General features: G+C 49.4%; 1 protein-coding gene across 1 annotated transcript; it reads right to left on the minus strand.

Annotated features, from left to right (window-relative positions):
- Positions 1-4,431: 4,431 nt before the first annotated feature.
- On the minus strand, positions 4,432-22,875 carry rhbg (Rh family B glycoprotein). The gene is made up of 10 exons (XM_006641806.3): positions 22,535-22,875; positions 13,173-13,359; positions 12,265-12,415; positions 11,608-11,755; positions 10,903-11,069; positions 9,906-10,043; positions 8,738-8,871; positions 7,994-8,115; positions 7,588-7,661; positions 4,432-6,370 (listed from the first exon to the last, which is right to left on the minus strand). The coding sequence occupies exons 1-10, from the start codon at positions 22,725-22,727 to the stop codon at positions 6,284-6,286; spliced, it is 1,401 nt and encodes a 466-aa protein (XP_006641869.1). The 5' UTR covers positions 22,728-22,875; the 3' UTR covers positions 4,432-6,283.
- Between the last annotated feature and the right edge of the window lie 4,469 nt (positions 22,876-27,344).

A 27,344-nucleotide genomic window follows, 5' to 3' on the forward strand; every position in this document is an offset into this window, starting at 1 on the left:
GGGGGGGGGGTTGTTTTGTTTCGGGGGGGAAATGTTATTTCTAATGAAGTGAGCAGCCCCCTTCCAGAGATTAATGGATTGTGCTCTCTCTCTCTCTTTCTTTTGCCAGACAGTCCCACATCCCCTTCAGCACGAACAGAAGTTAAGAAATAAAAGCGGCGCTCTGGTGAATGGTCCCCATTTAGGCTGCTGAAGAATGGGCGCTCTGTCGAGGGGCTGGGGAGGAGACCAGACGCACACACAGGCCGCGGTCAGGCTGCGGCTCTCGCACAGTTACAGAGAGCAGAGGCTTTGCTGCCCGCGGAGATAAAAACGATGTAAAAGGGGCTCGTGGCTATCCCTGCCCGACTGCCACTCTGGAAATGTCAACCTAGGAAATCCCGAGACAGTGAGAGGACAGCCATCAGGACAACATGAGCTCACTGCACTCGTGACAGTCCTGAGCCCAAGATTATGCATCTTTCCATCCAGTTCTACACAAAAACCAAACCCCTTCCGCTCCTCTGCCTGCATGCTTGCATTACAGGATGTACTTCTTTACACAGAGAGTTGTGGGAGTGTGGAACAAGCCACCCTGTCATGTTGTTGAAGCCGATACCCTGGCCTCTTCCAAGAACTTGATTGTTATTTCAATTAGCTACTAACTACCTAACGGTCTTAGCTGACCAACTGATCCGCAAGACTAGAGAGAAATGGAGTGGAGATCCCTGAGCTAATCGATTCCACGATCTCCTTCAGCCAAAGGAGTCACCTCTTTACACAGAGAGTTGTGGGAGTATGGAACAAGTTGGCCAGCCATGCTGTTGAAGCTGATAATCTGGCCTCTTCCAACAAACGGATGTATGAGATCCATGAGCGAATAACAACGCACGAGCTAGATGGACAAGAAGAGTGTCTCTTCTGCAGAAGATAAAAGAATTATTATCGAGAGCAAAATGAAAGGAAGGGAAGGTTTATTTTCAAAGAACCTAGTCAATTTATCAGCTGCTCCTAATTCTGTCCTGATATCACACCCCCCTGACTAATGTAAGCTACGGCACATCTTTCCAAAAACACACTATCAACCCCATAAAAACTCACATGCACGCTGGCACTTCAGTGTTCCCAGAGCGACCGGGACACATTTCCTGCTCAGCTCTGCATGCGCTCCGCCCTTCAGAGCCACTTCACACCCCCTCGGCTTGATGTATGCCGGCGCCGTAGTGATGGATAAAGGAAGGGGAGAAAAATAGTCCCCCCCAATCCCTCCTTTGTATTGAATCTGCCTTTTTATTATTTCGCCTTTGGCTCCCCCCGCCTCTGATTAAAATGCAGCGGTGGCTGTGTTCCTTCCTTTCTTTTATTTCCCCGCTTCTGCGAGGACACAGGAAAGGACTGTGTGGCCCCCTTGTTGCAACGGCGCCCCCACAGGAAGTGGACTCACCCTGTGTGTGCGCGCGTTTGAAACCCGGGCGGAGGAGCAGGGTGCCAACGAGCGCTGGAGCTGGAGAGAGGGCTGTTTGTGCTTTTGTAACAAAAAAACAAGATGGGGGGATGGGGCGGGTTATGGGGAAAGGACGATGACAGCACTCCCAGAGACGGGGTGTCATGAGACAATTCCCGTGGCTTCCTTCCCTAAATCCTGCATTTCTCCCCACCCCCCTCAGTTCTGCTCTACCTCTTTTCCTTTCAGTCTCCAGCTGTGCTGTCATTCTCTCTGCCTACCTGGCTGCTTCCGGTATTGAGAGGTTGAGACCGCCAGGGTCGAGCCCCGGGCCTGGGATGGCTCACTCCCAGGGGAGAATCTCCTCACTTTTCCAGCGTCTTTCACGGGGAGGTCACGTTCGCCAAACCCTGGCCACTGTCCCCAGGCCAGGCCTCCTCTGCAAGCAGGAATTTCCTGAGCCGGGGCCTGACAATTAGCATAGTCACCTCTGCTTTCACCCAGGCCTTGTAAATCCTATCCTTTGTCAAAGCCGGTGAGCCTCCCAGCACTCAATCCCGAGTTAATAAAGACCGACCTCTCCGACCTTTCCTTGACCTCAGGGGTCACGCTCTGACTAGTCGCTCGTTTCGGAGAGCGTGTGCCTGGGAGCTGCCCTGTCACGCTGAGGAGGAGGTCACGACCTCTGCTTGATCCTGGCGAGTCCTGCCAGCCCTCCCTCATTCACAGGGGGTACCCCCCCCCCCCCCTCCCTGCGTGCAGAGAAACTTTCACCCTTATGTTTTTGGAATTTATTTTGGACAGTGTGTTCTGCAATGGTGGAATTTTATAAATCCCTGAACGTAGTTCTCAGTACCACCCTCCCTGCTCATTTGGTCCAATTTATGAACTTTTTTCCCCTCGGCTCTCACCACTAACCCCACACTGGCTCCCTCTGTCTCTCCCAGTGCCTCGGCTCTCACCACTAACCCCACACTGGCTCCCTCTGTCTCTCCCAGTGCCTCGGCTCTCACCACTAACCCCACACTGGCTCCCTCTGTCTCTCCCAGTGCCTCGGCTCTCACCACTAACCCCACACTGCCTCCCTCAGTCTCTCCCAGTGCCTCGGGTCTCACCACTAACCCCACACTGCCTCCCTCTGTCTCTCCCAGTACCTCGGCTCTCACCACTAAACCCACACTGCCTCTCTCTGTCTCTCCCGGTGCCAGTGTCCCAGGCAATGCACAAACACAATCACATGTACACCTACACCAGGGCCAGTATCACAAGAATCCTATTAACCTATTAGTACATATTTGTTAATAGGCTCCTGAGCACAAGGGAAGAGATCAACACTAAAAAGAAATTTTCCTCCAGGAGGGAGATACCAGACAACTGTTGCCTAATGGACAGGTGTTTTTTGGGGTTTCATATGTAGAAGAACATACATTTTATAAGTTTGATCTTTGTTACATAGGATGGCTGGGGTGCCATCACATAGTGAAACTGTGCTAAGACTGTCAGGGGACGCGTGTGAAATGAATTGTCTCTTTAAGGGGATGTAGAGCCTAAGGCTGAGTTGTGCCCTGCGCCGTTAGCGGCTTTGCTTTAGCTCGGAGGCCCACCTGCTCAGTTCCGCCCACGGGACCCGCCGGTCGCGCCGCCGCGCTGCCAGAGATCGGAAAGACCCCGAGCAGGACGGCTGCAGCGCCGCGCGCAGCCGACCACCCCCCCTGTGAGAGAACGAGCACGTGGCTCAGAGCGCCTCATCAGCGCCCCCAGCTGTTGACTCCACAAAGTAAAATAGGTTTTTAATTGGCGGATGAGAAAAACGTCTGTCTGGCGGTTATGCACCGATGGAGGGTCATCAAAAAATAATCTCTTGAACCCCTCCCCAACGACCGGAACACCAACAGATTCCGTCCAGTTGACGTAGCCTAGCTTTTTAAATCTTGCAGCCCCGTTACAGGCAAAACGTTACACCGAATTAGCGTCTCTGCCTGGGATAGCAACTGATCAAACTCTACATTTCTACTCCTTCAACCCAGTTTCAGAAACTGCCATTCCGAACAGCCGGTCCAAAGACCCGAGTGCAGAAATGATGTATTGTCCCCCCCCCAGCACAAACGAGGCGCTCGTCATTTTTAAAATACACTGCGTCGCCGATAGCCGTCGCGATTGTCATCTGCTGAGCGGAGAGCATCGTTTTCAAAACAAGGAAACTAGTCGCTAGTTAGAGTTGACGCTGAGGTGAGCCAACTGGCGACAGGGGGCGCTCTGCCGTACAAGTTGGCGCCTCTCAGACTCGCTGGCAAAACGGGGTCTCCCTGTCCACAGAGCGTGCACGTTTGAAACCTCAGGCGGTGTGGGCTCATGAAGAAGCGGTGAACTCAGTAGTTAGTTCATTGGAAGACTCGAAGTCCGGCAATAGCTGTTGGGGTATCTGCTGCCCCGCCCCCGCTGAGAAACCAGTCTCCTGAGAAAAAGGAGATTTAATGGTATAAAGAAGGATACCAAAGGGGAGGATTAGTTGTAACTCATCTGATAATTCCACCCAGCCAGAACAGCCGGACATCTTGTTCCGGACACCCGCCACCCTCTGTGTAAAGAATTGCTTCTCAGAAGCAAGCCGTGGTTAAACAAATAAAGCGAATCGAGGAAAGATTAGGGTCATTAGTGGGTCATTAGTCATTAGTCATTAGGGTCATTAGTGGTCATTCTCTCATCTCATCAACGAAACAGGAGTTTTTTTTTAAAATAGTATTTAAAAAATCAAAGGCGATAAACGAGAGGTCGATCGGCCGATCTAGACCGTTTTTGGTGTTTCTTGAAAGACGCCCGCATGTCGCCTTGAACATCATGGCTGGGTAACTTGTTCCATATTCCCACCACCCTCTGCGAAAAGAAGTCTTGTTGTCAGTTTATTCCAGACTCCCAGACCTCTAACCCTTCGTCCGCTAAAAGTGAGACGCCAACAGAGCGCAGAGGATTCTGGGCCTCACGTGAAATAAACAGAATATACAATACCGTTTGTGAAAAAGGAGCCATAAATTCTTTATTTATTTTCAACTTTTACCTTTTGAATATCGAGAATACAATGATTTTAAGCTTTTTTCTCCGTGAGTTTTCGCCACGGTACTACAGTTTAGACACATCGTTTAAACACTTGAAACAGAAGCCGTAAACACGCAGCCTACTGCTAAAAAAAAGTCGTCTCGTATTGGCTTGGCCAACAGTGCTTTTATTTGTAGTTTTTGCAAAAGGGAAAGAATCTTTTTTTAGGCGAGGTTTGCTGTTGTTTGAGGCTGTTCGTTTAGTCAAAGAGCTGCTTACGTTTTTTTTTCTGCCCTAAATGTAACAGTGTTGTGTAACAAAGTTTCGGAAGTTGATAGAGAAACATGAAGAGGTCGTTTCTGAGATAACAGCGAAAATTTAATGAAGAAATCTGCTAATCTACTAAACAGACAGGGCAGGTTATGAGCCGAACTTTTAACTACATTTCAAACCGGTCATCTGTACATGTAAAAATATTTATGATGCGCAACCAATTGTTTTTCATGTTACACTGTTTCTCAAAAGAGTATTGGGAAGAACGGGCTTTGCTTTTGAGGCATTAAAGTTATCTTTTCTCAGGAGGGAATTATATCTCTCAGTGTGGGAAAAAGGGGGAAAAATTGCTGCATCTTAAACGATCTCAACTCTCGTTCAAAGAAGGAAAAAATAGTTCCCATCTTTTAAAAATGCAAAGCCGAATTTTAAACATTTAATTTAAAAAACTTTAGGGTAGGGTAGAGTAACAAAGCTCTTCCTCTTTTCAAATCACACTCTCTGAACTCCCTGAACTGAACTATTCTAGTTAAGACAGGTTTGGCATCTTTCCTACGCAGTGTACCAGAGAGGCTCAACAGTGACCCCTGGTGGCTCTCTACGTCCTTGACAAGCACTTCAGAATCGTATCGGCCACTGTCCCGGCTCCGCCGGCGATCTCGTACGATACGCGTAGAGGAGCGTTCAAGAGTTACAAGAGAGAAACGGGTAAGGAATCGGTCAAATGAATTTACTCCGTTCTGTCTCAGCGGACGCCAAGTGACGCCCCAAGAGACAGAGAGGCGACGAGAAAAGGAGACGCTGGTTGAATCAAAGGAGCACACGGGTCATATTTTAAATAAAAACATGAAAATGTTAACAGAACATGTTTGCTTGAGCGTAGCGGACGTCAAACACGTGAGTCTATTCACGTGTTTTGGGGGGAAATGAGCGTGGTAAATGAAAAAACAGCACCACTTCACTACTAAGTTGAAAATTAATATATACTATTCAGTGTGTGTGAGTGTAGACGCTGGGAACGGAATTTTACTGGCTGTAAAAGGCTCACCGTGCTCATGGAATTCAGAGATTTAGAAACCTCAGGTATCAGCTTGGCAAACAAGGGACTCTATTAAAAAGCGTAACCGCAGCAGATAAGATTTTTAACATTTTCTTTTTCAGTTCAGGCGAGAGGCAGCGCAGCTGCAGCGCGGTTAGTTTTTTCGGACGCGCTCGCTGTGGCCTCTGGGCTAGAAAGCTGTAAAAAGAGCCCCTTGAGAGCAGGACTGCCAGCGCCCTCTGAGCCTTGAGCCTGTGGCTCCGAGCACATCCGCTCAGGACACAGAGGACACAGCACAGCTGATCTGACTGAATGTCTTAGACCACGCCAAGGTAAGGCCAGGACGGTCAGGTACCCAGGTAGACGAGATTCCACGGCTCGGTGATGTGGCTCAGTCTGAAAGGACCCAGAAAACGAATTTAAAAAGCTCGTGTTCTTCGGTTTAGTGTGGGTGTGCAGGCGGGTGTGTGGGGGTGTCTGTGTGGGACAGCTTCGGCGCCGCTTCCTCCTGAGCGTTAACCGTTGAGCGGCTTTTCCGTCTCGTCGGGGGCTTCGTGTCGAACCGCGGTCAGCTCATCGTGGGCCTCGTCTTCCTCTGGCACCTGGAAAACACGAGGCAGATTGAAAGGCGGGGGGGTCGAGCAGGCGGGACAGAAATACCCTTAGCTCTGCCTTATCGGGCAAGCAATGTGGTTCATGGAGCCGTTTACCCACTCCTAATCCCCGACTCCTCTCATATGAAGACTTACCCAAGAAATAAATCTCCCCTTGTGAATTCGATAACAGTTTTGGCTGTGGACAGCAGAATGCCACCGTGAATCTTTCCGAACTTACGTCAGTTCTAGGCAGGATGGACTTGAACGGAAAGACTGGAATACTACGGGCAAAGCAATCACTTACCCATGAAACTGAATGTCTTGCGTGGAAAATCGATTCATTCGCATTACATCACTACGCTCTCAACCGAGCCGGTGTTGGAACCAAACGGCCAACACCAACTTGAAACCCACTTTAATAAAAACTCATTGCAATTATCTGAGCAACGCTGCCACCTTGTGGACACATCCCTGCATTGCCCTCCCAAGAGTTCTTTTTTCCTTCACTTCAGAAACGACTTCATGGAGAGCCCCACTCCAGTTAGTCTTCAATAAATCGCACTGGTCTGGCCTGTTTCGAGAGACTGGGGACATTTAAGCAATCAAGCGAATGGTTTGTTCAATAAAAGAAAGTCAAATCCCGCAGGGCTGAACTGCGTTCTGATTTGTGTTTCAGATGATCTTGAATGGGACGGTTCTGCGGTGCAGTGGTTGTTCAACTCTGGACCTGGGGCGCTGTCTGTGTGGAGTCTGCATGTTCTCCCCGAGTTTGCATGGGTTTCCTCCAGGTGCTCTGGTTTCCTCCCACAGTCCCGACATGCTGGTGGGTTAATTGGCTTCTGGGAAAAGCGTCCGTGGTGTGAGTGTGTGTGTGTCTGTGTGTGCCTTGTGATGGACTGGCGTCCTGGCCAGGGGGTACCCTGCCCTGCGCCCGTTGCTGGTCCAGCTGGGCTCTGGCTCCAGCGCGACCCTGGACTAGAATTGGTTAGAGAACAGAGAGATGGAAGATCTCAAATGATCACGCGCTAAATTAAGTGACGACACCATTAGCAATGACCGACCTCTTCTTTTTGAGACTAATAACATCACATAAGTCTTATCTCACTGCTCAGGCACATCTAACCTGACACTGCACGGATGCTGTAGGCTTTTTAACAGAGTGCAATAGGACAGACTGGGACTCCGACGGGACGAATCCAGCGGACTGGACCGGGAGATCGTACCTCCCAGTAGACCCCGTCTTCAAAGCACATGGTGTCAGGAGGGGATCCGAAGACAGGGAGCTTCAGGACGAATCCTGTCAGGATGGAGAGAAAAGGGGGATTTGGTGCATCAGGAATGAACTGCAGCAGTCAGAGTGCAGCTCATTACTAGGCACCTGAACACAATCGCTCTGCAGTTTTTACGGTCCATGCAAAAGAACGCTTTTCCTATCGGACTTACTGCCTGACAAACAGACATTGAGAGGTGATCGGAATCATTTAGTGCAATTAAAGGAGATGGCCATTAATTTGGTCCACCATCAGTACACAGTTTTTTCCAGTGCAGGTGAACTGTCTGCCACTGCCCCTCACCTCTAACGTCCTAAACAGAGTGGCCCAGTTCACGATCCCTTCCCCGGCCACTCACCCACAATGATGCCGCCCCCCAGCGCGATGCCCAGCGTGATGAGCAAGGAGAGAGCCTGGTTCAAGCCCTGCTTCAACGCCGTCACTTCCCCGCTGAAGATGTCTGGGAACACCTCCTCCATCCTGCAGAGCCAAGACAGCAAAGCCTGAGACCACGGCCACCACGCAGAGGCTACTGCAAGCCCAGCTGTGCAGGCCCACACGATGTTCGAGCCACCTGCCCTTCTGCGCGTCTCCAAATCATCTGTCCCACTGCACCACACAGACCACGTGGCTCCACTCATTTATATCCCTTCCTGTGTTCCCAGATGCTCTCTTTCCATACGCGTGGAATTGGAAAGGATTCTTTACATTTCCCACCCACCCAATTAGGAAGCCAAGGAACAGGTAAAGGTTTATTCCGCGCTGAAAGGAAAAGAGATGCAGCATTTCGGCTGTGGAGCCTTCTTCAGGTGTGTCAAGAACTGGTGATGGAATGAACCTTTACCTGTTCCTTTGCAGCCTACGCATGCTGATGCAGCTCCCTGCTTGAACTTCAATTAGGAAGACGCCAGTGGCTTAAAGGCTGAGACCACTCCCAGCAATAACTAGGGAGTGAAATATAACCCACACAGGTATGCCCCCCCGTCAGAACGATTCAGCTCGGGACGTCCCGTGTGCTGCTCAGTGCCCCGTGTGCGTGGTCAGAGAAGTACGCCCCACCTTCAGCCCAGAAAACAAGCCTGATCTGAGAGGTGGTCCTTACCCTTCTCCATAGACATCGTGTGTAGCCAAAGAGGCAGTGATCGCCCCTACGATGGCTCCCAGGATCCCCGGCATGCCATGGAGGTTGTGGACGCCACACGTGTCCTGGACCTTGAGCTTCGCCTCGAGGACAGGCTGAGGGGGGTAGAGAGAGGCACAGAGGAGGCAGCGCAGGGGGTCAGAGCAGCACTCCCACTTTCTCAGACCGCTCAAGAAAACTCGGGTCACAAAATCAAGTCATTGACGGTCTTGCAAAAGTCGCCAACTCTCCGAATTAAGCACAACATGTGAACATTGTGAAAGTACTATATAGTTGCCCCTCTGCCGAGAGTTTGCACGAGTGGTGACGTGATGCAGCCCTTCCTGCTCACTAGTCCCTGTAATGACTAATGCACTGTGATGTACGAGCGAATAACTACAGGCTGTGTGGCAGATATTTAGTCTCAGAAATGTTCCCACGTGATCTGCATGCAGAGTTAACGAGTAAGAAGTATTTGTCTGCAAAACCGTCTCAAAGTCAAGAGCCATATTTCTACTGGATTAAAAGTGATGTATTCACAAGCCTGCTTGTTTACAATGTCACAGGGCCGCTTCACCTCACTGGATGTCTCTGAATGGCAGAATACAATGCTGCACATAAATGGAAATTCAATTATTTTGTGGTGCAAATTAGTTTTACGTGTTACTGTGAACATTTTGCTTTCATTGTGGTTTGAAATGCCCTCATCAATGCCGATTCTTTTGTACCCAGAAATATAAAAATAATGCTACAGTTCCCCTTTAAAATCAGCAGACTCAGAGCAGGAGGAGGCTCTGTCTTGCACATCTCGTGCTCGATACGCTGAAGGGCACATCAATACGCCATCATTGGGAAATAGTTTCGGCTGATTCAGAACTAGTAATACAATTAGGAGAAAGTGCCGGTGTGCCAGTTTTGACCCAGAGTCTTACTGTCTGTAGCCCAAGTCAATGACCGTTGCCCAGGACAGTGGATTAAAAATATCCAGTGCTGTAACCAATAAAGATGACAGGTTCAGCCACCCCTGACTCTGTAAAGGCTCTGGAGGTGGTATTCACCACTGAAGAGATCGGGCTTGACTGATTTCTGGGACTGGAAATGAAAGTGTTTTCACAAGTGCAGAACTGACGGGAGGAAGGGCTTCTCTTACCGAGAGGTACTTGAAGCCCAGGGTGGAGATGGTGCCCGCCAGGAAGCCCACGACCATGGAGCCGAAGGGCGTGAGCATCATTTCGCCCGCCGTGCCCACTGCCACGCCCCCTGCCAGCGCGGCATTCTGAATGTGGACCTGTCGGCGAGGGGAAGGTTACTTATTATCAGGGTTCGGCACAGCGCAGACATCCGGGGTCTCCCAAGATCCACCTGAACTCCCCACTAAGGTGTGGGAGGTGTAAGGGTGTGTGAGTGTGGGGAGGTGTATCAGGTGTGTGAGTGTGGGGAGGTGTATCAGGTGTGTGAGTGTGCAGAGGTGTATCAGGTGTGTGAGTGTGGGGGAGGTGTATCAGGTGTGTGAGTGTGGGGGAGGTGTATCAGGTGTGAGTGTGGGGAGGTGTATCAGGTTTGTGAGTGTGGGGAGGTGTATCAGGTGTGAGTGTGGGGGAGGTGTATCAGGTGTGTGAGTGTGGGAGGTGTATCAGGTGTGTGAGTGTGGGGAGGTGTATCAGGTGTGTGAGTGTGTGGGAGGTGTATCAGGTGTGTGAGTGTGGGGAGGTGTATCAGGTGTGTGAGTGTGGGGAGGTGTATCAGGTGTGTGAGTGTGTGGGAGGTGTATCAGGTGTGTGAGTGTGGGGAGGTGTATCAGGTGTGTGAGTGTGGGAGGTGTATCAGGTGTGTGAGTGTGGGGAGGTGTATCAGGTGTGTGAGTGTGGGGAGGTGTATCAGGTGTGAGTGTGGGGGAGGTGTATCAGGTGTGAGTGTGGGGGAGGTGTATCAGGTGTGTGAGTGTGGGGGAGGTGTATCAGGTGTGTGAGTGTGGGGGAGGTGTATCAGGTGTGTGAGTGTGGGGGAGGTGTATCAGGTGTGTGAGTGTGGGGAGGTGTATCAGGTGTGTGAGTGTGTGGGAGGTGTATCAGGTGTGTATGGGATGTATAGAATGTATGGGGTGTTCAGGGTGTATGAGAAATGCAGCAGAGAAATGAAAAACTCACCATGTCCAGTTTGCCCTCCCCACAGACCAGCGCTGACATGGCGTAGGTGGCCAGCGTGCAGGAAGCGAGAGAGTAGTAAGTGTTCATGACGGTCCTGTGCTGGTCGTCCCCATGGGCAGTGATGGCAGAGTTGAAACTGGGCCAGAACATCCACAGGTAAATGGTACCTGAAGACCAGAACAAAGAAGCAATTGTCAACCAGAAAGACAGTGGACACATGAGACAATTGCTGTGTCCACTTAAGATTATTAGTAAGGCCTGACCCTGTCCAGTCCTGGGCAAACAAAAATTTGAGTCCCGTCAAGTAATTAGTTCAATCCAGAAGCTGAGAACACAATTAACTTCTTGTGTTTCCTGAGGATCAGCCTATCAGGAATGGCTCCCAGCTCCCTTAGTGACGCTATCCCTGACATTGCTGACTGAGGATCTAGTTGACAGCTGTTTTCTTCTGGTGATTTTAGCAATGGAGGGTTGAAAAAGAAGATAAATCCTTGGATGCCGATGGCCTTGATAGAGTCAGATCAATAAAATAAGCCTATAGTCACACCGGTATGGTGAAAGCCTAAAGGATTTGATGTCAAAACTTCTCATTGCGCTCATCATGGGTCCCAAAATACAAACCGCAATTCCCTCCAATCATAGAGCTCAATTTCTCACCAACCACAGAGCTCAATTTCTCACGAACCACAGAGCTCAATTTCTCACCAATCATAGCGAAGAGGTCAGAGTGGTAGACGGAGCCATTTTTGTGTTTGCTCTTCTCCAGCTGGGGCCGGTACAGGATGCGGGTGACCATCAGGCCGAAGTACGCCCCAAAAGTGTGGATCGTCATGGATCCGCCAGCGTCCCTCGCCTGGGAACAACAGCATTCATGTACAGACAACCCCCACGCTGCAGTAGTCTCGAAGGAGACCTTTGTCTCTAAAATGAAATGCTTTCTGATGTCGGGTATCAAATATAACATCCGTTTCTACGTGCTGTGAAGAAAGCATCTTCTTGACTGCTTGTGGTAACAGCTTTGTTCCTTGATCTTGCTGATCTTTTTGCAAGAGATTTATTAGAATAATTATGAACTCCTTGCAATTTATATAGCATATTCAGTCAAGAATCACTACCTTTTCTCTTTCTCCTGCTGATCAGTCAGGAATCACTCCCAGCTCTCTCACTGTCCTGCTGATCAGTCAGGAATCACTCCCAGCTCTCTCACTCTCCTGCTGATCAGTCAGGAATCACTCCCAGCTCTCTCCCATTCTCATCCCATTCATAAAGTCATGTGTATCTGTATTGAAGGACCAGCTCTGCTTTCATGGGAAAGACAGAAGTGGTGCCGGATCTGCTTCTGAGAGACAGCGGCTCACTCACCCCCATCAGAGAGAGAAGAATGAACTCGTTGACCGCGAACAGGGTCACCTCAAAGACAGCCATCACAAGGAGCTGCACAGGGCTGGTCTTCCCCAGCACGGCGCCGAAGGAGATCAGCACAGAGCCCGTGCAGAAATCGGCATTGATCATGCTGGAGGGAGGGAAGAGACACACCAAAGTAAAGACAGGACCCCACTTCTTCTCCACACCAAGATCAGAAGAAATGAGTCGCACTTTGGAGTGTCTGTCTTTGAGGTCTGGACAGACTAGATCAGTACATGTGGTACATTCTGAGTGTGATTATGGTCCTGTGTTTGTATTCGGTCTGTGCACTCCTGTGTGTTTGCCATGCGTTTGGGTGTGTGTTATGGATTGAGTGCAGCTCTTCTGGAACATACTCAGTGCACTGAGCCCTCTTACACATGCATGTCCTTGTTGTCCGTGTGTGTATGTTGAGTGTGTGTGGATGCCCACCTCTCCGTCCTGATGTGTGTGTATATATATAGTATGTTTATATACTGAGTGTATATAGTATGAATATATATATACTGTGAGCGTATATAGTATATATATAGTGTGTATTACGTGCGTGCCAGTGTTGTGCACACCTCTCCACCCCGATGTGTGTATATATACTGTGTGTATTGTGCGTATATATAAATATTGTGTGTGTTTATATACTGTGTGGGTACTGTGTGTTTATATACTGTGTGGGTACTGTGTGTATGTATATACTGTGTGTGTATATACTGTGTGTGTATATACTGTGTGGGTACTGTGTGTATATATACTGTGTGGGTACTGTGTGTATATATACTGTGTGGGTACTGTGTGTGTATGTGTACTGTGTGGGTGCTGTGTGTATGTGTACTGTGTGGGTACTGTGCGCGTGCCAGCGCTGTGCCCACCTCTCCACCCCGATGTGGATCTTGCCATGGTGCAGCCCGTGCAGGAAGCCCTGCATCAGGGTGGCCCACTGCAGGGAGAAGGCGGCGATCAGGAAGTTGAAGCCCACGCTGCCGAACCCGTAGCGCTTCAGGAAGGTCATGAGGAAGCCGAAGCCCACGAAGATCATCACGTGGACATCCTGGAAGCCTGTTGACCGCAAAGAGATTGGGACACTTGTCACCGAGCTCCAGCAGGCCAGGACACCTGAACACCACTCACTTCCAACAAGAAGAACCACTGCATCCAAACTCTTCGATCTCTTGTGACTGAAATAAGAGCACCAGAACTCTCAAAGAAGGAGGAGAGGCCACATTGACTTTCCTGGTTGCTCTATCTGCACCTGTATATCATCTGAAGTGACAGGGAATGCATTTAGGCCTGAAAGCAGGAGGTACTGTTTACGCAAAGGGTGGCGAGTGTCTGGAACAAGCTGCCCAGCCAGGCTGGTGCCACAGGGATCCTTCAAGACAAGACTGGACAAGATCCTTGGATTCATCAAAAAAACAACCAAATGAGCAATTTAGATTGAACGGGCTCCTGTTGGTTGTGACCTTCTTACATTGTGTTCGTACGCAAGCAGTACAAAAGCAATTGCCCATTGGAAGCAGACATGGCTACAGGGTTTTAAAGAACTGTAAAGTCGTGTCAACAAGCTGCAAAGCTGTTCTTAGGCTAACCACAGGGTTTATGCTTTCATTCTCTGTAAGGATTTGCAATTCCCCCCTGGATATATTTCCAGCTCCTACGTGGATATTGCTGGTTATCGCTGTGAATGTTTAGCACGCTAACATCAAATCCACCAAAACAGATTAATAAAAGTTCATCATAAATAAAATGTGAGGAAACCACAGAGCAACTGAACTATAGCAGCTTCCTGCTGGATCCAACCCAGTCAACAGTGGTCCTCAGAGCATTGCGCAGCAGCAATGTTTCTTCCGATGCACGTCCAAGTTTTTTAGCAGCCAGTTCAAGGACAAAAGCTAATGCAAGTAATAAAAACCTACCACTCCGGAGCAGCGTTTTGAAAGAACACATTCCGTAGATTCTGAAATTGCCATTTTAAAAACAAAAGGGAAGAAAATCTCTCTGCTTCCTTGTTCACTGCTCTCCCATCGTTGTCTGCACGGTTACTCACATTATGCCAGCACACACTCGGGGGGGTGTGCACATTGGCCTGCCAGCTGATCTACAAACACCTCCACAAGTCAGGTCGGTCAACAATTCTCTTCTCTTGTGCTACAGCAGCCAGTCAGTCACCCAGTTAAATTCTTTACAGACCTGCAGCGGCAAATAATGCAATTAGCGTAACCAAACACTGGGGACAGTTAATTGATGTCTGTGTTTTTGGTCAGGTAGTGTGAACTGCATCTATAGCAACCCTCACTCCTGATTGCCCCTCCTACACACACACACACACACACACACACACACACACACACACACACACACACACACACACTCTTTGGCTCCAGAAAGTGAATCTTTCTAAAATGCATCAATTGCTTTGCACCGGCCTCCCAGCTCTGTATCAGCTCAGACACATCCCCGTGTGCCTTTACTGGGGCTGCAATCTGATCCTTTCATCAGTGTGCCCCAGCAGCGGGCCAACAAGCTGCCTCTGCCATGCTGTTGCCCTGGCACAACTCGAAAGAGGCCGCCGAGGGCACCAGCCTTCCCGACTGTCTGCTGCCCTCCTTCTCTGCATGACTGCGCTGATCTGAACATTCAAGAACCGAGCTTGTTCCCCTGTCGTCAGATCAATTCCCAGAGCCCAGAGGAGGGAATGAAGTGATCAATTCTTTGCATTTCTATAGAACTTTGCATCCTGTACAAAGTGGACCTACTTTATCCTATAATAACAACAACAGTAATAACAATTCCTTACACTTATATAGCGCTTTTCTGGACACTCCATTCAAAGCTCTATACAGGTAATGGGAATCCCCTCCAGCGCCACCAGTGCGCAGCCCCACCTGGATGATGTGCCAGTCTGCTCCCCACACACCAGCTCTCAGTGGGGAGGAGAGCAGAGTGATGAAGCCAGTTCAGGGATTATTAGGAGGGCGTGATTGGTAAAGACAAGGAGGAAATTTGGGCCAGAGCACCAGGGTAATACCCCTATTCTTTTCGTGAAACACTCTGGGATTTTTAATAACCACAGAGAGTCAGGACCTCAGTTTTACGTCTCATCCGCAGGACGGCTCCTTTTTACAGTCTAGTGTCCCCCCTCACTATACTGGGGCATTAGGACCCACATAGACTGCAGGGTGAGCGCCCCCTACTGGTTCCACTAAGACCTCTTCCAGCAACAACCATCTATAAATATACTTAGGTCTGGTTTCCTGGTTTGCTTAAGGATCCCATCTGTGAGTGACGTCTGTGCAGACCCTATAACACATCGTATAAAATACAACTTTTGGGTGACATCACTGAATTTCCCGCTGTCTGCTTCACAGTTCTCTACATTTACACAGGACGGGTTTCAATGTGTGCAAAAGCACTTGCAATAAAAGTTCAGAAAACTGCACTGACACTGGCAGAAACATCTAGGGTCCAGTTTCTTTTTGATTCTGATCTACAAGCCTGACAGAAGAATATGAAAAAAAGCAATGATGCGGACCCTCACAGCGGCAAAATGTGATCTGTGCTCGAGGTGGAGGATTCGAATATTTATTTTATTTTGTTAACCGGATTTTTAAAACTCCACTGATGTGTTTTACCCTCGAACACAACCACTGTGCAGAAAAGATTGACCGCCCGCAGTCCGAGCTGACGTCAAACTGTGCTGGAACGTTTTACATGTATCAATGCGCGCACTCCAATAGGCGCGACCTGGGAGGTCTACATCCGCAGTCAAGTAGTTCTGCCGCGGGCAGTCATTAGGCAAAGCGCCCAGCGAACTCAAACCGGTTCCGCCAGGTTTTCGTCTTCCTAACCTGTAGTCCTTTCTTGTTCATCCAAACCTGTCTAGACGGCAGACCACATGCGCTGCTACTGTACATGACTGCTCTTTCAGCTCTACCCACTGGCGAAACTCTGAGTCGCAAATGCCCCTAACGAGCAGTGCCGTTATACCTCAAATCGCCATGAAAGACATTCTCCTGAACAAGGGGCTATCTTTAAGGCTGTCCGAGGGTTAGAGCTGAATTACAGCTGCACTCGGCAAACCCAAGTCTCGGTGTTTTGCTCCAAGCGAGAAATCTGCCATCGAACACTTGGTTTTCAAACTGCAGTTCCAGTCAGTCTTTTTACCCCCGGCCTGCTCTCCTGGACAGCCCGTAGTAGCGGTCAGGGCTTTGGACTCTTAATCAGAGGGTGAGTGGCGAGTCAAACACCCTTCTGGTTTCGCCCCTGACCGGGGTAGCTACAGAAATGATCACCGCCCTTGTGGTGGGGGACCTCTGTTTGGGTGGGCCTAGCCCACCTAGCGCAGAGTCTCTGTCCTCTCCGTCCACTACACCCCCCGCGTTAAAGGCGTAAATCCAGGATGCATCCGTGACACGGTGCACTTGTGTCTTGTGGCTGTAATGCCCGAAACTGCCCTCGGGGGTGCTTTCATCGCGCCGGCACTGTGCGCTTGTAGCGACAGGAACGACGAAAACGAGTTTCCCAGCTGTACTGCGGCGGCTGGGCTGCGCGTTTCCGCCTCGCTGGTGCTCGGAGCCGTTTGCCAGCGTTTTTCTCAAACCGCCGTTTACTGTTCACGGATCACTGGCCCGTTAAATCCCACAGGTGTTTCCTTGTAACTGCTGCTCGGCCACAGCTTGCGAAAACAGCACTTTTTAGTCTCTTTCTGCTTGGAAATTGCAGATGCCTTGAGTAGTTTTAATGCTGTTTGGTATTATGCTTCAGGGCGAGGGCCCGTATTTTATCCATCTAGATTTTTCAGTCGGATTCCTAAAGTTCGCCAGAGGTGTATCGGCCATTTTGTTTAGGTGCTTATCTCAGGAGATTTTAATTACCTAATGCAATTTACAGTTGGTTTCCGTGCACCAGTCGAACAACTTTGCCCAGTTCTTAAGGTTTTTACACGTGTAACAGTCTGCCGGACTGATCATTCGCATCTGATTGATACCCTTTCGGCACACAGCCCAGTTTCACACCTGAAGAAGGTCTTCCTTGTGCGCGAATCCAGGACACACCTGAAGAAGGCTCCACGGCCGAAACGTTGTGTTCTCTTTCTTCTTTTTTTCAGCATGGAATAAACCTATTACTTGTTCCTTTGCAGTTTCACACACGCCGACCATCGCCTCTGGCTACGCGAGTTTGGAAACTGCCAGGCGACACAGCTCTGAGCTACAGGCGGTTTCGCTCCATCACGAGATTAAAAACACACGGCTCCACGAACCCACGCGCCGAGGTTTCATCCCGGAGTGGGAGCGCAGGCTGTCCTGGATTCGCGCACAAGGAAGACCTTCCCCAGTTAAGCACAAACGGAGCCAAGCCGCCATCAGACTGACACAAGGTTCGAGTGTTGAGCTGCGTCAGCGCAGAAACGTCCTAAGGGACAAGTGAAGACACACCTGAAGAAGACTCAGCAACCGAAACGTTGCGTTTCCCTTTTCTACTTCTCGGCGTGGAATCAACCTGTACTTGTTCCGTCACACGGATGAAAAACGGCGTCTCAGGTTGACAATCATAAACGTACGATGCGAGATTTAGCTTGCGCTTTATTTAAATGTCATCGCTATCCAAAATCCCGTTCAAAGCCCCGCGCGTTCTAGACGTCTATAAAAGTGAAAACAAAAACTATAAATCCTGTCATTTTCTTCAGTACTGGCACCCATTTTAAAACAAAAAACATCAAGTCATCCAGAAGCGCTTAAAGCGGAGTGTTTCTACTTGAAATGTTTCTGGTTGATTTGATGTTTGTGTTTAAACATATGTTTATGTTTTCTGGAGCTTGTTTATAAGTGGTATTCTACAAGAGGTGCTGACGTGCTAGTGGAAGACAGGTTATATGCGGGTGTGTCACGGCTATAGCTAGGGCAGAAGACTTCTGAAAGCTGGGGTTTCCGAATGAGGCAGAGGTTAAAACGTGCGCCGTGCGCCTACCCTCTCTCCCGCTCACAGCTACAGACTCCCGAGCAAGCGCGCACAGGCGCACCGTGGGGCGGGGCGGTCCGTCCGCGAGCTCACAGCGAACCTGGCCAGGGCGTGCAGCCCGCAGCCGTGTGCGCGCAGCTGAGATGCGATCAGTCGAAGTCAGGGAAGGTCGTAGCCCGGACTCGGAACGGAGACGTAAACGCGGGGCCGTGGCTCTGTGGGTCAGGATCCGCGCATCTGGCTGGAAGGTTACCGGTTCGTATCGCACGGCTGACAGAGGAAGCCTACTCCGTTGGGCCCCTGAGGAAAGCCCTTAACCCCAGCGTACATATGGCTGACCCTGCGTTCTGACCCCCAAGCTCCTCTCCCTGTCTGTGTGTCTCATGGAGAGCAAGCTGGGGTCTGAGAAAAGACACATTCCTAATACAATAAATTGTATAGGGCCAATAAAGTGATCTTATCTTAAATCTTGTAAGTTGTATAATTTATTGTACTTAATATTCTACTCTGTATCCTTAATTCTATCACCTTCTGTCCTATCTGTCCTTGCGAGCTTGCGGGTAAAGCATTTCATCGCTGTATGCTGTATTGTTGTGCATTTGATAAATAAACCTTGATTGATTTATTGATTGAAGTGGCCCACGCAGCCTGCGGAACGAGCGCGCACCTACGTGGACCAGCCCGGTGACAGGAGCGCGGATCTCAGAGAAGCTGGTGACGCGCCTGTTCCTGCGCCGGGGGGGGGGGGATTGAGACAGCAGGTGAACTGAACCAGCACAGGGCGGCCTAAAGCTGTGTTTGTACAGAAACACAGCACGTCCTGCACAAACTCATCCATGGCAAATGGGGGTTTGCACTGCTTATCAACAGGGAGATGTGAAAACAGCACGATTTTCTTTTTAAAAAAAACATACCTTCACCCGCATGGACTGCTCCGAAAGAAGAAAGCGTGCAATAACACCTCTATTATTGTTACGTTTGAGGGAAATGGTTCATTACAAGCTCTGTATTTATACATACACACCCCCCATTTTCAATAACCGCTTTATCCTTCCTTGGAAGAGCACGCAAGACCAAAACAAAAAAAAAAGGACGCACTTCTTTACACAAAGGGTGGTGGGGGTGTGGAACAAGCTGCCCAGACATGTGGTTGATACTCTGGCTTCTTTCAAGGTACTGCATGAGATCTTCAGATCAATCAACTACTAATGACCCATCGAACTCGATGGCCGCCGTTCTTGAGCTCGTAAAGGGTCTGGATGAGGAACTCCTGTTCCTCACAGCACCTTGCTCAGGGGCCCAACGGCGTAGGACTCCTCTGCTGGCCGCGGGATTCGAACCGGTAACCCGCCAGCCACAGGCGCTGGGCCTGAGCCACAGAGCCAGCGCCCCGCCCGATAAAAAAGACCGAGCGAGAACAAGGAATTGAGATGACGTGAAGGCGGTTTATAACTATTTTTGTATCTATCTTAAAAATGACTTATTTCCCAGAATACTATCAGGCCGGACTGTATCTTTTCCTTTCACCCGTGGAGGACAAAATCCAGCTGTTTCTGAGCCAGGGGACGAAGTAACTGAATATCCCCGGCAAAGACATAAAAGACGCCGCGATTTTCGTCTGCATTTAAATTTTGACCGATTTAACGCGCCCGCATTATTCCTGCTGCGGCTGCGCTTTTGTTTGCCAAGTCTATCGTTCTTTCTGCCTGACTACTTCACAGGCGGCAGCACCCCGGCAAGGAAGTGCTGTTGCACCGGTGTGGTTAAATATTACCCCTCTTTATGACTTCAAGAAGACCTTTAACCGGCTATCCGCCAGACAGACGGATTCCGTCCTTTTTCAAGATCGTACTCTACCGCCTTGTCCTCTCTAGTGCGATCGCCCTCCCCTGCCCCGAAGCTTTCCCCTGGACTCTCACGCTTGCAAAACTCTGCAGCCCTCCTCCCAGCTCTCTGGTAGGCGAGGGGAGCGGAGACGCGCCTTGCCTGCTCTGCTGTTCGCTGTTTTCTACCCTTTAAAACTGGCGAGGTGTTTTCCCTCGTCGAAATGAAGACTTCTCGGACCGTAGCTCGTTCAATGCTCTTTCAACGCTTAAAACACTAAATATCTCGGTTCTCGGCTCCAAAACCACCGACAGCCCCGCCTTTATCCGAGCGCATTCCGTTCGGATTTCCCAGATCCTTAATTGGCTTTTGTCTAGGGATCCGAAGTCAGCCTGCATAAAACACGGTCTGCAAAAACGTCCTTCAGCGATGTTAGAACCAGGTTTACAACCCTCAGGTCAGCATGCGCGTCAAACCGTTTCTCAACACGTCTCCTACCCCTTGCTCGGGTTATTTTACTGATGAGACATCAATGTGGCGGTACAGAGCCACAGTGGTCAGCATTGCTGGGGCCCTATGGTTCAAGTCGGGAGCAGGGGTGCTGTCTGTGTGGAGTTTGCATGTTCCCCCCCCCCCGTGTTCACGTGGGTTTCCTTCGGGCGCTCCAGTTTCTCCTGAGTCCAAAGAGTGAAGACTGTGGGAGGTAACAGGAGCAAGACGTGTTAGGAGATTATTTGGTTTCTGGGAAAAAAAATGGGCGCTGGTGTGAGTGTGTGTGTGTCTGAGTCTGTCTGCCCTGCTATGGACTGGCGTCCCGTCCAGGGTGTGTCCTGCCTTGCGCCCCGGTGCTTGCTGGGATAGGCTCTGGTGGTTAGAAAATGGATGGCGGGTCCCAGGATCTACAAAAGCCTGAAGACCTCAGGCAAATGCATACCACACAAGCAGCACAGAAAAAAAAAAACTATAGCTCAAATTTTTCAGATTTCTATCCATTGCTATACAGCAAATACATCGATTGCATCGAATCTAGGTTATTGAACACACCATTGCTTAAAACAGCCGATAATATAGCAATTCACATGTCTGTTAACTGCAGCTGCTGCCTTTCAGAAAACATTGAGGAACTGTATCCAGTGTTATTGCTTGTGACTGTTACAAGTCAGGAAAAAAGTACAGTACAAACAGTAAATTTAATCTGCAGTTCTGACCTTCCTGATGTTAGATGGGCCGGTCAGGACATCTGAGGGACAGACACACCTGGGGGCGCCATACTGTGCTGACGGGTTTAGATGATTTTACTTGGGAAGCTCAGTAATCCGATGTACAGAAAACCAGGAGAATGGGCTCTTATCCCGTGTGTGTGTGTGTGTGTGAGGCATTGAAATAACACACTTTTAATGAAGTCATTTAAAATATTGTGGGAACTCAACAGCGCAGCTGCTACAGCCCTAGACCGGCGAGTTATGAGACATTTGATGATTGAAAGACACCCCTCAAGCTGTCCTTAGTGTTGGGGTGCACTTCCTTTCATGACTGAAATTCAAGCCTGCTGACCAGTCGAGATCCTGCAGGAATACGGGATACTGTCTTCAAGAAGCACACGAGCCCTTGACTGCTCGTTTGGTCTTTCGAAATCAGGGCAAAGAAGATCAACACCAGTAAGGATTTACTATGGTACACCACCACAAAAAGAGTAAGCTGACAATCCGAGTGTGCAGTTAAGTGTGGTAAAACTACAGCAAGCTGCAGTAAGGCACAGGAAAGCGTCGTAAACATAGTAAAGTGCAGCAAAGCACAGTAAAGTGTGGTAAAGGCGAAGTAAAGTGCACTAAGGCACAACAGAGTGTAGTAAAGGTGCAGTAAGGTGAAGTGAAAGTGTGCTAAAGATGCAGTAAGGTCCCATGAAAGTGTGGTAAAAGCATGGTAAAGTGTAGTAAAAAGTGAAGTGCAATAAGGCGCAGTAACGTACAGTAAGGCGCAGTGAAAGTGCAGTAAAGGTGCAGTGTAAATGTGGTAAAGGCGTGGGAAGAAACATAGTGAAGCGGGATGCTGACTGACGGAACCTACTGTGCAGCAAGTACAGCAATAAACTCTTCACATCCCCCGGGAAAAACAAACAACCCAGGGCCTGGCATTCCTGTACGGAACCGCTCGCTCTCTCCAGAAGCGCTTTTCCTACATTTGCATCAATTCAAACAGATCATAGGGAAGACCGTGTATGTTCCGAGCCCAGCGCCAACTCTCTCAGAACTGTAGCCGGCGAACCCCGCCTGCGTGCGAGTGTCTCACTGCAAACGCGCTCTCAGGGCAGAGCGTACGGAGCACACCGCATGTGGACAGTCCGTGAAGAAGGGTACAAAGTCACCCCCCTCCAGGAGCCCTCAGAGCCAGAGCCCCCACCCCTGTCCTGTCAGCCCAGCCCCCCTGCGTTCAAGCCCCCCTCAGTACTCACTGGGGTATCGGTAGTAAAAGTCGTTCTCGATGTTCGTGGACTCGTTGTGCTTCCTGAGGTACTGGTGCCACTTCTTGGCGTCCGTCTCGTAGTCGTACTCGACCACCACGGCGAAGAGGATGATGAGTATGACCTGCAGGATGATGCACGTGACGGGCAGCCGCAGCCGCATGTTGGTCTTGTAGCCGGACATCTCCTGCTCTTCGGCCGGAGCGCTCCGCAATTAATCGGGCAGCTCACCCAGCAACGCGCGGGGGCACGGATCCACGGTGCGCTCCGGGGAGAGGAGAAGGAGGCTGTTTGCCGCTGTCAAACTCCGGGGAGCTGGAGCTGGCACTGCTGTTTCCTTATTGTTTTGGAGATTTTAAAGACAAGAAGGACCCGCCCCCCCAGCCCCACCTTGGCCACGCCCTAGCACCAATCAGACCAGCGGAAAAGCAACGACCCCGCCCCCTATATGTTAATGAAGTACATCAGGCGCGCAGGTATCAAAGCGGCCCCGCCCCCTCGCCGTGAGCACTTCCCTAAATAAGTGTTTTTGCATTCGGTCCTGTGCCAGTTCCTCGGTTTCACAACTTTGCTCATTTAGTTGAGTTAGCTGAAATGCATCAGAGTGAAGTAGAAAAAAAAAAGCTTCATGCTTGGAGTGTTTGGTACATTGTCATTCTCTTCACAGATCGGACTCTCTATTAAGAGCTAATAAGGGAGCAAATTCTTAATGAGCAAGGAGAGACTGAATAATATTCTGAATGCTGCAGCTGTTAAAATATTCCGGTTAAAGTACATGATTTTCAAAACCAAGGACTCAAAAAAAAGAATAAGCTCAAAATAAACCAGCAAAAGACCTGCACCCAGGTCCTGGCATGGATTCCTGGAGGGCAGCCGAAACAACAAGGGGAGAAGCCAGACTTGTGCGTGAGAACCAGGCCAGTGCCGAGCTCATCTCTGTCTGTCCTCGGTACTGATTTGTGAAAAGAAAAAAAAGTTCATAAAAATCAAAATCTCTGTCCATCACCGCCCATCTTCAACGAGCTGGACAGCTCATTACCCCAGAAACAGCCACTGGGGCGGGACTGTCATTTCCACCAACAGAAATGGATAAAATCTTTTAAATTACGATTTGCAAGAAATCAATAGTACTTTTAAAATGTGAAAGGCGTTAGACTTCATATGAGCAGTGCTACTGGAAGAAGTTGCACTGTAGTACTATTTTACGTATATGAATATGCATGACATGAATATATTAGTGTCAAGTCTATGAAAAGTCAGACAGGTTTTTCCTATGAAGTTTAATGTCAAAACGGTTAAAAATAGCACCCTTATTTGCGTTTACGGACGCACTCCCTCGCTTCTCCGTATTGTAGTTCTGACCCAAAACCACATAAACACAAGATGACCTTTCCCGTGCAAAACCCCGATCGCAAAACACAAAGCACTACTGTCGGCGATGGTGAGGGGCCGGGCCGCGCGCATCTTTACTGGGCCAGCGATGCGTGACGGCCGCTCGCCGGCCTGGCCGTAATCGCCGCCCCATCTCGCGCTTGAGTACAGTGCCTGTAACTCATTCAGGCACCGGCCTGTTCCCTCTCGCACTGATCGGATTCAAACGGACGACAGCACTGCGGGTTTTTTTCGGAGCAACTAGGGCACCTCAGGTGTTCTCGGAGAAAGGGAGGAAAGTCCACCTGCTTTCCAAACCTGCCCAACCGCTTTCTGCAGGAGCCCGGCGCTCTGTTTTGGTGCCCGATCACTGTGGGCACTGAGCGCTGTGCAATAGATATAGGCCGTGCTCTAACTAATCTGATCTTGAAATCGAGATGATCCTTTTACGTTTCTTCCTTTATTATTCCAGGAAAGCCCACTTGAAAACTAACCTGAATGTACGTTGGTGAACTGGAGACTCAGGGAATTTACTACAGCAATTTAAGTGAAACCAGTGTTCCTCCTGGAATATGATCCCATGCCCTTCAGCTCCAGCGTTCAGAGCCCTGAGCACTAACAGTACACCTAATCCCTCCCACTATCCAAATGCCAAATACTTGCATCCCAATGGCTTCTGTCACTGTGCTAAGCTGTCCCACAGGGCTCTTTCAGTGCTGAGCGCAGCACTGGGGTACAGCCAATCAGTACACAGAGAGCCGTGGATGACATCATTGCTGAGCGCAAACTGGGGTGACTCGTCTAGCTCAGGGAAAGACAGGATCGGTCTGCACAAATTTTATTGCATTGAGCAGCAACGACTCCCCAAGGCGAAATGAGAGAAGAAACACTCAGGCTGAGGATCATGTTGGAGCATTCCAGTTCAGGGTACAGAAGACAGAAATCAGGCCACAACTACCACACACTGAAGAGGCACATGGCTTATTTTTAATCTTTTCTAAACATCATAGGGCAGCACACCGCCACAGTGGTCAGCATTGCTGCCTCACAGCACTGGTGCCCTAGGCTTAATTCCAGACTTGGGGTGCTGTCTGTATGGAGTTTGCATGTTCTCCTCCCACTTGCATGGGTATCAACAATGGACTGTGTTTACCTCCCACAATCCAATGAGATGCTATTAGGTTAAGCGGTTTCTGGGAAAGTTGGCACTGGTGTAAAGGCGTCTGTGTCCGGTGATGGACTGGCATCATGTCCAATGTGTACCCTACCTTGCGCCCATTGCTTCCTGGGATAGTCTCACCCCTGCTCCTAAGGCCGGACAGAGGTAGCTATGGACTACTGATGAGCCAGCAATAAGGGAATCATCGCTTTCTGTCGCTGCTACCTTTAATATGTTATAACACCCCGTAAAGCTTAAATGTATTTCTTGCCAGAAACAAAAAGATCTACATAACTATTTTATATGTACAACATGAGCAGTTATACCCCGTTTACGAGCCCCAGTAAGGAAACGTTGTCTGTGGGTGCTAACTTCGACATTATACTGCATATGAAGTTAAATTAAATAATACTAAGAGCAAGAAGTTTAAACGAGTGAAATCTCGGGCTCTCTGGGAAGCTGGAAGTCACCTAGAAGCTGACAAACTCAGGCCCTGGTGGAAACCTGATTGACCAGGCAAGATGAATCCATTCTGACCTCCATTTGGGGACAGAACACCCTCGCCGGGGGGCAGTGCTACACCAGAAGGGGCCCGGTGGAGCACCCTACTTCTTAACTCCTTCACGGTCCCCGATGGGGAAATTTGCTTTGCAGGCGAGTAAAGACGTAACACATTACACAATACCTTTAGCACAACATGAACAAATCAACAAATAAGAGAGTTACATGGACGTTGAGAAAGAAAATAAATCTATAAATAAAAGTCAAATAAAACGGCCAAACGGAGCAGGTTAGTAGCTGTGGGAATAAGAGATGACTTAATTCTACTGGTAGAACATGAAACACTATGGCCGTTTCAGGACATCTGGAGTGATGCACTCTCCCAACAGTCCTTCCTGGTTCAATCAGAGCCCTTGGCTCACACACAAACAGCTCAGGTCTCTATTGCAGCATCATGACTAAGACTGGGATTTCCTCAAGCACAGGTACACAACTGGCCAAATGCTGCAGGGATTGGTTAGGCAGGAGTCCCAAAAGATTGAGAGAAACTCATCAGAATTTCCGCTTTCTGCTTTCAGAATTTCTGCCTCCTGCTTTAACGAGGTTTGTCTACGAGGTGAAGACTGGTGGACGTTCTGGACGTCTGCTCTCCTGGATGCCCCACGGCACTGTGGGAGGTCCAGGTTGTGACTGTGGCCAGGTCGAGGAAGGGAAGAGTCCTGATCACGTCACTGACACCGAACCAGCCGGCTGTGAAGCAGACCGTACTAACTACGGTTATATCTGGCATCTTCAATTTTAAATGGCAATAGTTTAAATTCCCCAAACCAAAACAGCATTTTTTTTTCCCGAGCATATCAAAAAGCACATACTTCTGATGGATAAGTCCTGGTGAGTGATGCGACCCCCTCTCTTTTTCGGCAGATGTGCACAGACGTGTCTGTGCCCGACTCTTGCCGAGACACATCTCCCGGTCCGCGAGGGCCCCAGATCAGAGATGTTTCCGCTGTTGTCGTTTTTTTAAAACGGAGAGATTAAAGTAAAAAAAAATGAATTCTGAGAATTTCTCAATCTACTCCAGGGATCTGTAAAGCAAGAGGCGTGTCGTCTCAAAGCCACCCAGGGTAGGTGCCACTGTGGAAGATCTCTGCCTGTCACAACCTACCAGTTAACTCTTTGCTGTAAGAATCTAGGAACATAAAGGAGCCAGTTTCCCCAGTCTTGTGCTTTGATTGCTTTTAGATCGGCAACCAAAAGATAATATCAAGCATCGTGATGAACTAGTTCTTCCGTCTTCCTTCTCCCTGTTCAAAGATATCTCCTATTTTCTGTCCTGAACTTGCCAAGAACCCGCTTCCACTTGTTTTCTCCCCAGTCCCTGCGTCAGAGCTGATCTTGAAAGAGTTCTCCGGGTTGACACGGTCAGCGCTTTTCAGAATCTTGAGCATTTTAATCTCCAATTCCAATTCAGGGTGGGGGGAGAGCCGAAGCCTATCCCTACAAGCAATGGGCAAAAAGCAGGACACACCCTGGATGGGACACCAGTCTGTTGCAGCGCTGGCACAAACACACTCTCACACCAGTGCCAATTTTCCCTGAAGCCACCTACCACCATGTCTTTGGACTGTGGGAGGAAACCCACGCAAACTCAGGGAGAACATGCAGACTCCACACAGAAAGCAGCCCATGAATTGAACTCGCCGCCTTGGCACTGCGAGGCAAGACTGCACCACTGTGCAGCCTGAGCCCAAGACTCAAGATTAAAAGACT

This window comes from Lepisosteus oculatus, chromosome 27 (assembly GCF_040954835.1).
Source record: "Lepisosteus oculatus isolate fLepOcu1 chromosome 27, fLepOcu1.hap2, whole genome shotgun sequence".
NCBI lineage: Eukaryota > Metazoa > Chordata > Actinopteri > Semionotiformes > Lepisosteidae > Lepisosteus > Lepisosteus oculatus.

What these genes read in the sequence shown, in the direction of transcription:
- rhbg (XM_006641806.3), bottom strand. Translation starts at nt 22,727, where the DNA reads ATGTCCGGCTACAAGACCAACATGCGGCTGCGGCTGCCCGTCACGTGC. An exon ending in ATCCACATCGGGGTGGAGAG is followed by an intron (nt 12,416 to 13,172) that starts GTGGGCACAGCG and finishes CCCTCCCTCCAG; the next exon opens with CATGATCAATGCCGATTTCT. An exon ending in TTCTTCTCTCTCTGATGGGG is followed by an intron (nt 11,756 to 12,264) that starts GTGAGTGAGCCG and finishes TGTTGTTCCCAG; the next exon opens with GCGAGGGACGCTGGCGGATC.